Consider the following 11,626-nt stretch of genomic DNA (forward strand, 5'->3'; position numbering starts at 1 on the left):
TACAAATCTGCAGGAATTCAATATAAAAAAGTGATGTTATTGTTTTCGTTCGATAATCTTTTGTGTGGCTATAAATATTCTCCCCTTGAACGTGTAGCTGTATTTATCAATATAAAACTTATGAACATGTTGCTGTATTTATCAATGGAACATTTAGAATATCAAACTAAATAACATGTAGCTGCATTTATCAATGGGACATTTCAAATATCAAACTCATGAACATGTAGCTGTTTTTTTATCCAATGGTTCATTTAAAATATCAAACTCAAGCGATGAAAAGACGCAATCATACTTCTTTCCATGAATAGGAAAAAGCCAAAAGGAATTTATGTGTAAACTTGGTGGTTGAAATGAACGTCACTTTTTTACATTTTTTTTAAAATATTGCATTGTCTTGGTTGCCATTTCTTGATTGACACATTGTAAATGCTTGTTGTAAATGCTTATATATGATTTGTTTAATTGAACAAAATAATAGAGTCACATTATTGATGAATAAAATAGTTTCAATATTTAACAATATTAGTAAGATTTCCTGAAAATTGATTTGCTACCGTTAAGGGTGTTGAAATTCTAAAACCGTAGACGGATTGTGTAATTGTAGAAGCATATTTGAAAAGGGCTCTGAAAGAAATCCAGCTAGAAGATAAAAAATACTTCCATTTGATCTTAACTTTATTTGTAATTACGACCACAATTTATTATGTGTGTTTCAGATCCATAACACTGCTTATCTAGGCGCATGCTGTTATTTTAATTTATCTAAATGCATAACGTTATCTCAATTTAACTTTATGTTACTAGGTTCCAAACGGCTCTTGTAAACTAATGAAACATAAATAAATCTTAAAAAATACAATTTGATTTCGTTATCTACTAATGCTTTAGAATTATCGACAAGTAGCCAATAAATTAGTTATTTAATGACATAATACTTGGTGAAGTATCATTCTTATATAAATGTGATAATAAGAGAAAGAACCTTCGTGATTTGTGTTTGATTTATTCCTCAAATTACCCTTAATAATGCCAAAGCTGTCTGTAATTGACAAGTCATTAGTATAACGAGCTACTTGCATTTCCATAAAATCAATTTAACAACATACAGATGCTTGAATTGTCTCTATTCCAGGTCACGTAAAATACACTTCTAAAATATATAGAAATTCTTTTAACGTCAAATGTTTTATGCTTATGTTTATTGTACGCATTAAAAACTGTTTAACTACATAGAGAAATATAAGAGCAGTTTCCATTCAAAAGTATTGTCTTCGGAAAACTAAAAGACAAAAATTGAACAAGAGCTATGTAATACATGGTTGTTTATCTCTCTGCCGGAAAGAAATTAACTGATGATTGGACTTTAGTACATTTTACTTGGTTAAAAAAAAATCCCTAGAAAGCCGTTTAGTTATGGTCATGTTAAGTACAGTTTTCAAGTAAGAGGAAAAAGAATAAGGCAATAAAAAAGAGGTAAGTTTAACTAGTAACGTTTATGTCAGTATTAAGTTTAAACTATTTTTGGAGTTATTCTCTGGACATTTTCTTGTAAAGTAAATTTGCTTCGTAAAAAGTTTTCAAGAAAATAAAGGGAAATAACTCTAAAAGTTATTTTATAATCACACTGGTCTTATGGAGTTATGTTTCAAGTAAATCTGATAAAGGAAAATAATTCTAACAGAAGGCAGGGTAGAGTTATTGTTCTTACAATCTGCACTACCTACCAATGTCCCCTGTCAGTGTATTTATTTTGAAGTATATCCCTTTAGTACTTTAGGACTTATGCTTCGGTCAAGGTTGCGCACTGCACTTTCCATCTAATGTGTTCTGTCAGTGTATGGAGTTTGAAGAAAATCGATTAAGTGCTTTTGGAGTGGTGCTTTGAACAAAATTAGTACGGCCGCACGATAGGGGGCATTTCTAAAATTCCATACGCCTTTGACGAGGGCATAAAATACAGAATAGTACAATTATAATTTTGTTGTCTAGTTGTTGTCTAGTTTATTGGACGGACTAATGTTAAAGATAAGCTACATGCGAAGGGGTGCCTCTTGCAGAAAAATTCGCTTAAATATGTATTAAAATGACTTTAACTATTTGTTCAATCCAAACTATTTACAACAGGTTGTAACCGCAATACAGCAAGATCAACAAATGAAGAGGGCCTGCTTGCATATTTCTGCCACATTCATAGTACTTGGCTAACAAAAAAAAAAAACAAAAAAAAAACAATTATCATTTATATATGTATACGTTAAAAATACATTTGTAAGTCGTACTCATTATCATTCGGTAAACACATGTATCAAAAACTTAAAATGACCAGTGGCCTGGTATGCCTTTCTTGATATGCAATCCCAAGGTGTCCTTATCCAATGGCAATTCTGCCGATCTTCCAAGAAGATGCTAAATTCACGCAATTCATGTCAACAATGCTGCTGGACATATCTCAACCTTAACCACGTTAAGTTATTACATTGGACAAACCCCTGTATGCAATTGCAAAATAAATCCAATGGAACTGGCCTCGCACGTATTGAATGGGTAAGGTTGTAATAATTTTATTCTTTGGTGGTCTGCACATAGAAATGACTTCCAAAAAGTTAATTGGTGACTGGCTGGATAATAGTGGCTAAACGGCTTCTCTAACTCAAACATAGCTGCAGACTCTTTTCTAAAATCTTCCCATGCGTCCAGGACAAGACATTCCCATGAATAATGGATGTGCAACTTACATGGAATTCCGTGATGAAACAATAAATAAAATGGGCAACCCGTTCCAGGATGCTCGTGAAGACCTGATTAAACTTGATGCAAAGGATATTGCTGATAAAAAATATTGCAATAGTCTGTGACAAGTCCGCTTTTGTGCATTAACAGCGTAATGTGCACCAAATTAAGTTTCGCAGGAACATCGAATTAGTTTACTGCATGCTCTTAATGCTTAAGGAGTGTTTGGTTAATCAGAAACCCCATGTTTGATATAAATGGTCCGTGTCCTTCACCACTCTCTAGGCACCGCGAATGCACAAATGCAAACTTGAGATATACTTCTCTATGCAAATACAACAAAGTGGTGATATCAAATCAATAATGTGTTTGAAATTTGAAACAAAAATTGATAACCAACCATATAAGAGAATATGTTAAAATACTAAATAACAAATAGTGAAATAAGTTTTGTTTGTTATTAATTATGCAATAGTTATTGTAGTTTCACCCCAAAATCACCATAAAATCACATAAAATGGCTTGCATCTAGATTTTGAAGCCAAATATAATGTTTTAACACGCAACAGACTAAATTATGGTAAGCAGTTGTTATCTGTGACCTATAAATGACATGTTCCCTTTTTCATACTATTAAGAGCTTTATTTTATAATGTCCCCATATTTTTGCGGCCATCTTGTATTTGGCGACCATTTGGGATTTTATAAACCATACTGAAATAAAATGACATGCTTTTCCTACCATTATGCCAAGTCTCATTTTTTTGCCAGAAAGTACTCTATCATTTCACGATTGTCTGCGACTATATGTCATTATTTCTTTGGAAACCTTTGGTGGATGAAATACATTTGTATCAATTTCATTCCTGACTGACTGATGTTAGAACTAAAATAATTTGTTCGGTAATTTGTTTTCCATAATATCTAGTGTCATTAGAAGCTGAATAACTGTTGTATGAGAATCACTTTAATATCACAATATCAAGAAATTTAAAATGTTCTATTTTACATTTTTAATCTAATGATTAGTCACCGACATTTTTTTACATAAATCACGTTCAAAAATCATCATTCACACATCATCTTTAAGCAGTCATTACACTCAAAACTTTATTTCTCCAATATCGCTTGCAGTGTTTTCATTGTATGCAGTAAATGTATATTAAATAATTCTAGGCAGATTGAAGAGGTATTCTTAGTTTGCTTAAAGTAAACTTGAAATAATTGAAACTATTTTAATTAGATAAAGCAAACAACAGGAGACAAGTGTATGTTTATTTAGCCAACATGCTTGAAATGTAAGATCTTCATTGCTGCTTATAGCATAAACCAAATGTTCATGTTTGTATATACAGCTACAGAAATGTAGATTAACAATTAGTGCTTTGTTTCAATGGTGATATTTCGGTATCTCCTACAGTTTTAACTGTTGTAGAAATGTCATTGTTACTCAATCTGTTAACAGTAGTCTCAGTTGTTAAACCACACGATGACGAACCAACAGTTTTTGCTCTGCGTATACGCCTATGAAACACAAAGAATATTATAGGATTTACTGAACAATTCAAATAATATGTAGGTATGAACACCATCACAACTGGGTCATTAAATCCTTCGAATATAACCATATACAGCATTGTAAAGTACGGTGTCCATGCAAAGATGAAACCTGTAAAAGAAATACAGGATTGTTAAAACACGCATAACTACACAAAGGCTAAAAGTTCTTCACGGCCATTTACACTTACAAAAATAAAAACACAACAAAAGTATAACACCCCCAAGAACCCCCCCCCCCCAAAAAAAAAAAAAAAACAAAAAAAAAAAACAAAACAAAAACAACAACAAAAAACAAAACAAACAAACACAAAAAACACAAAATAATACAACAAGAACTAAATAGTGCAATAATGTCTTTAAGTTATTCAAACTTTATATATTCTATAACATACAATCTTAAGACTTACTTAGAACTATTCCAAAGGTCAGTTTCACACTTCTTACTTTTGAACTAGGCAGTGCTGTATTGAATACTAGCGACATATTGAAGTTATTCACACCACGTACACCTGCGAGTTAAAAAAAATATGTCAATTATAATTTATTTTATGACAATAAAATTTATAGTTGGCATAAATGATACAAGTTTACCAATTCATTGTTTCTGGAACGATTCATAATGTAATAAAGTCTCCGGATAAAAAATTAAATAGGCTCTAATTTGCAGTTACATTTAAACAATATGATACAGTTTATGCGCGCTTAATCTTAACAGACAACTAAAATTCTTAAAATGCATGTATGCTTACTTTGATTTGCCATTTTATACTTTACATATTATTTTACAATTAACATATTTCACAATTAATATCAGTCATATGACTTACTGTTTGGCGGCGATCTGGCACGTTTATATATAGCCAAGACTAGTATAGTGTAGCTAATTATAATAACAGTCAATGGTATGAGCACACTAAAGATCAACAGCAAGTAGAAAAATATCTGAAACAATATTTTTATCCTTTATTTATACCTTTGACAATGTTTAATCTCATACAGTGATAGCCATGAATACGAACTTCATGTTTTATTTTTTGAAAAGACCATAATCATGTGAAATGTATGGAAAACAAACAAAAAATACATACATTACTGTATATACATAAAGTGACAAGTGTGTCTATACAAAAACTTAAGTCGAACCATAAAAAAACTTAATCAAAGTTACAGGTTAACTAAATTTGACATTCAGTGTCTAAAAGGAGCAGAGGGTTTTATGTTGATTTTGCTACAAGAAACATTACTTTACAGCTATTTATAACGATAAAAAATACTCTAAAAGATGACTTCATTAGGCTAAGACAATAAAGCCTAAACAATGTGTGTGAAGTGTTAGACGTTTTAAAGTGACAAATACTTAAATAATAAAAACTATATCAAACCTTCCAACTGCCGATTCCGGTTATAGTTTCCCTACACAAAGGTACATTTTGAACACCGCCTTCTGGAGTTAATAAATCGTAATAACCTTGTTTATATATCATTAACATTGGGCAAGAAAGAAGAGAACTAAGGAGCCAGCAAGATAGTATCAGAATCTTTTGTAGCGTATTCCCTGAAAATAGTATACTTTACATAACTATGTATAACGTTATTTACAACTTAAAATACTCTAGACAAGACGAACTTATATATTTCAGATTATATTGTCACAGTGGTAATGTGCTGATAAGACTTGCACATTAATTAAGCTCAAATTGGCTATTAAATTGCCTATTAGATGAAGTTATGAAAAAGGTAATACTATCAACACTAAACCACTTTGAATTTAAGATGAATTTTAAAATACTTTAGGAATGTCCAATATACCTCTCTTGAAATGTAACATTGGTTTGGCAACTACCAAAGCCCTGTCTATGCTAGTTACTGCGAGAATAAAATTTGACGACAAAAGTGATATATTGCTGAATGTACGCTGCAATTTGCACAGGAAATTTCCACCGAACCACCAATAATTCAACACGCCCATACCCAAGGTTCTTTCTGTAGCATTCACCGAGGCGTCGACGATTCCTGTTATCAAATCTAAAAAAAATCAGGAGGTCATTTCTTTATGTATTAAAATTGAGCAAATACCAAAGAATCGTATTTTATACTCGACCACTTTTTACCCAGTTATATACTTATGGGTTTTAATGCTATGACATAATTATACTTAATTTACATCAGCTTTTTATGCATTATGACATATAAATGTCAAGCTATCTATATTTTATTTACAGATAAAAATGATATAGACTTCCTTTAAAATCAAAAGTAAATTATCCATAAAAGCCAGAAACATTAAGTAGTAAAAAAAAAACTATGTTACTCTTTAAGTTATCACTGAATAAAAGCAAATATTGACCACCCTAGTGATGATGACATTATGTCTTACAGCCATCTCTTGCTAAGAGCAATTCAATAAAATTTCATGATAAAAACTAAAAAGAAAACCGGGCATCGTAATGAACTTCCTAGTTTGTTGATTTTCAAGTATCCCTAGACACTATATTTATATCGCCTAAGTATTTGGCTAAATTAATAAGTCAAAACCAAAAAAGGTGAATAGGAGATGAAAGCAGAATTCTGCAATATTCTTAATAAAACATTTTTCAACTAATCTCACAATTACAAACTATATATTATGCAATAATCACCTATTTACAATCACGTTTCGTGTTTCAAAACAAATATATTTGTTCTTTATATTATTTACAAAATGTAGACAGTATGATAGAAAGTAGGGACTGACGTCAGTTAATGCGTTTATCGGCATATTCAGTGAGGTTATTGGTTGTGATTTATATGTAAATGACTTATTAAGTGTTCATAATAAATAGACACATCTACAATTCAGTTTCTTATTTTTTTGGGAAGATTGTATTTAGGAAAGAAGTATTGAAGACAACGTTCATGTCGGTTTGATGAAAAATACATGATTAAAAGGATGTGAATCTTTGAAAAATAATCTAAAAATGAAAAGAAGATACAATGATTTTAAATATCACAAACCTGCAATGGCCATATTCATGAGGAGGAAGTACAGTCTTGACTTTTTCTTGTAGCGAACGATTGTCACAATAACTGCAGTATTCAAGGATATTATCAGCATTGCATTTATCCATTGCCAGCCAAGTGCGATAAAAAAACTTTCCTGAAATCAATACATTTAACAAACATGCAATTATCAAAATGCTTTCATCATATCTTCGTAAATACTTTGAAGTGAAATACAAGAATTACAAATATATGTTTCTGTATAAGATGTAACTTTGCTTCAATGTAATAAAATATACAGTATCTTTCATTAAATGTAAATAATGAGTCTTTGATTTGTTTAGTCTTAGAAATATCAATTCATATATTGATTCAACTCCAAGGAGACAATTATTCACAATAAAGTTCTGTAGCGTATCAAACATGTTGTCTTCAAGTAACAGAATTTTCTACAACCCTCATCAATTATTGTCTGGAAATATCTTATACGCTTGAAATATCACGACAAATAAAAACAAAGACAAAGCTCAGTGATTTATGATATCTTTATTATCCAAGGTGAATATATTGAAATTCAAGTATTTTCAGTCTGGAGACTGTAAATATAATCTTAATTTGTTTACCCACAGAAACGTCTTATAAAGTATCAACGGTACTGCAAATTGTGTACAATGTAGCCTCGTCACCATAACATTCACACAAAGGTTTTAGAATATGGCTGATTGATGGTCATATTTCAACAAATATCCTTACTCTACGTGAATGTTTTGTTCAAACAAATTTTGAAAACATGGTGTTAACATGAAGAACACATTTCAAACATATGCACGTGTCATTCTTTCCAAAAATGTTTGCAACATGCTCATCATAGATCAAAAACTGATAAATAATTATTTTTCAGCAGATATGTTTACTAAATTATTTGAAATTTGTCAAGCACAATACAATACATTCACTACTATCAATATTACATGTTTTACAATACATAAAAATGTCTCATGTTCAAAACTACATAAAGCCTTATGGCCAATATAAAATGGTGGTGAAGTAAGAACCTAAAGCAAACATTAAATGTCTGTCATTTGGTTGAATTTTACGTTGCACCAAAAAAGTTTAGATCATGTGACGACTATTCAGCTTATCAAGTGGAGGAAGACCTCAGATGCCCCTCCGTACATTATTAGAGACACGAACAGGTTCCTGAGTAGAATCACTGATCTTCCGTATGTTGGTTGCATGGCATCATCTAACGAAAGAATGCAAAGTCCTTGTCGGGATTTGAACCCACAGCGGTTGGGGCAAGTCAAGATTGAAGTCAACAACCCTTACTACTCAACCACGGACGTCTCTGATATAAATGTCCAAACAGTCAATATAAAACGCCTGATAGTGATAATTAAATACTTTTAACTAAATTTCAAATGATTTATAGTCAATATAAAATGCCTTTTCTATACTGGTTGCCTACAGGTTTGTTGGTTTACTGGCTGAGATCTTCCTAAACCAGTAAAGCTTAAAAGTCGCAACATGACTTTCACTGTGTAAGCTTGAATGTCGCAACATGACTTATACTGCGTTGGTGCGATTTAGAAACCCAACCAAAAAGGAGCAAAAACGCATTAGTCAACATTAAAAGCATTTCAGTCAATAAAATTACATTTTGTAATCTATTTCACAAACAAATAAATATATAGGAAATAATAATTTATGATTAATAGGAACATGATTGGTTAGTACCTATATTGTAATATAAACGGTGACCGTCTTTTCAGTTAAGTTTTAAGATTTAAGCTAAACAATTGTAGACGTCACTTGTATAAGAGCACAAACGTACATTGCTTGACATAAATTATCATTATCATCAAAATAAGGACATTATAGTGAATATCAAAGTAATTCATCAGGTTAATTAGTGAGAAATAATAAAAATGATGAGTGAAATTATGCATTTGGTGATATAAAACCCAAAGAGATGTAATCAAAACTTACAGATTTTGTTTCATTGAAAGCAAAAAAAAAAAAGATCGCTAAATGTTTTATTTTATTTAGTTTAGTTGTACAATCTTCAGACAAAACATATTATTCATTTGCTTAACAAACATTGATCTGTAACACTGTTTGCATGTCCTTTATAATGACAAAGTAGAAACCATTATGGAATAGCAGAAGTTATCTAAATTTTGTCAAGTTATTTATAATTGTTACCTCTTTAAATGTATCATGACATTGCAAATGAAAACTACTTTGCACTTAAAAATGGTTCAATGTTTTTCTTAGAAATGAATGCATTATACTGCTTACAAGTTTTATATGTATCAAACATATATCTAATCTTAGGACTTATTGATCAACTTAAGAAAAAACGTAAACGAAACAACAAAAACCGTTAACATTAAAATATAATAAAAATCATTAAAGATCATGTATGTTGTAATTGAGGTTGTATAGTACACTTAAGTGAAATTATATATATGAAATTTATATAATTATGCTTATAAAACAATTTTCAAACATCGAAGAATATGTAAAATATGTTCTGCAAATATTTGTACATATTATATGTTATCATTAAAATATATGCATTCATTTCTTAATAAAAAAAATTGACTTAGACTTTATATAAAATAAATTTATATTACCTCTCTTTGTTATAAGAAATGTTTAATTCGGAAATATCTTGATAAATAATGTTTTTGGAACTTACGGAACTTACAAAATTGACAAATCTTAATTTGAGCATCATGTTTATGAAATAAAACCATAAAAAATTGTGTTACATGATCTTTAACAGATATAAAGTGTTTTTTTTATAATAATAATTCAATAGAAATCTGTAGCCGTCTTTGTAAAGAAAACAAAAATCCTTCAGAAGTATTGTAGAACGTTTCAAGTCAGCTTTATGTCTGTAATCAATTTATTTTAGAGGTTTGAATATAAATAACCCCTGTATTTGTGAGATAACAGATACATTTATCCTTAAGATACTCATATTAATTACTGATCTTTACTATATTAAATAATATTGATGACAGCAGACAGGTAAAATAAAATACAAATATTTCTTTTGTTGTCAAAATTTGTTTATTTATATTTATTTCTGAAGTTTTTATAATAGTGATACTTGCTGCCCAAAGTATTAGATATATAAGAATGATACAAACGTTTCAGGTGTATTAATAAATGACTAATATCTAAGTAGCTTTCAAATGTATAAGCTGGACATTATACTTTAATGATGGTAACGTTTGATGTACTGACCTTTACAAATGGTTTTAATTCCCACTCATCTTCATAATAGTATTCCTGTGTAAAATTTCCGGCTTCCGCCGTTGTTGTATTCATATTTTATCGTTAGTTTATTCTCTGATACTCCTATAAAACTTCGCCTGAAAAGATTTTTCTTGTAACCTCGTAGCTGACAAAATACAATACTGATCATACAGCAGGAGATTTTATAGTCAGAGATGATTTCAGCACAAGTGAGATATCAACAGATACAATCAGTAATAACTTTCACCTAAATTAGTGACTGTCTGAACACGCGAAATGTATATTTCTAACACCATAATAACTATTATTGTATGATAAAGTGAATTGACACTCAAAATGAATATAGTCCTATAAATCAGGAAAACGGAAAAAAATAAACATCATCACTTAGAGGTTGATAATTCGCTCGCCTACCTACCAATTATGGACTGAACAGAAACGTGGTTTCAAACAGAATGTAATTGAAATCTATCAATTGTTAGCAAAACATTAAAATCCATATCCTTTTAAACGCTGTGTTATATTGTCTATAATTTAAAAAGGATTCATAATTTGTGAAGAATAGAAAAATGAATAAATAAATATTCATGTAAATGGGAAATACTCGTATGAAAAAGTTTATCTCTGTTGTAAAATATAGTTAATGCGAATAATTCCAGTACAATTCTTGAAAAGGTAATATTATTGCAACAATGAAAACAAAAAAAATTTCGACTCAATATTGAAGGTTAGATTGTGTTGATGTTTGATGCAAACGACTGAAATGAAATAAGTAAAATATATAAAGCTCCGAGAACCAGTAAAAAAGATTTTAATCTTCAACACAAATGTGATGTTATAAATTTCCCCTAGGCATTGGAATAAAAATCGTAATACCTTTCTTATTATTACATTCATGATTTCAAGTTTTACTGTCCAGCATTTAGGCTTTTATAAACAAACCAAGATTAAAACAAACCGCATATGCAAAGTAAATAAACCTAAGTTCATAAAAAACACATTTAAACCTTTTTTTATGTAATTACACGAGACAAAAATAATTTAATTACATCCAAAGCAAAATGAATTTCATTTTCATTTTTTT

General features: G+C 30.0%; 1 protein-coding gene across 1 annotated transcript; it reads right to left on the reverse strand.

The window, feature by feature from the left end:
- Positions 1–3,799: 3,799 nt before the first annotated feature.
- LOC132731372 (gonadotropin-releasing hormone receptor-like) lies at positions 3,800–10,810 on the reverse strand. The gene is made up of 7 exons (XM_060717544.1): positions 10,531–10,810; positions 7,288–7,429; positions 6,103–6,318; positions 5,676–5,848; positions 5,121–5,235; positions 4,701–4,802; positions 3,800–4,402 (listed from the first exon to the last, which is right to left on the reverse strand). The coding sequence occupies exons 1-7, from the start codon at positions 10,612–10,614 to the stop codon at positions 4,104–4,106; spliced, it is 1,131 nt and encodes a 376-aa protein (XP_060573527.1). The 5' UTR covers positions 10,615–10,810; the 3' UTR covers positions 3,800–4,103.
- Positions 10,811–11,626: the final 816 nt, after the last annotated feature.

The sequence above is a fragment of the Ruditapes philippinarum genome, unplaced genomic scaffold, assembly GCF_026571515.1.
Source record: "Ruditapes philippinarum isolate M1 unplaced genomic scaffold, ASM2657151v2 ctg54_1_1_1_1, whole genome shotgun sequence".
NCBI classification, from domain to species: Eukaryota; Metazoa; Mollusca; class Bivalvia; order Venerida; family Veneridae; genus Ruditapes; species Ruditapes philippinarum.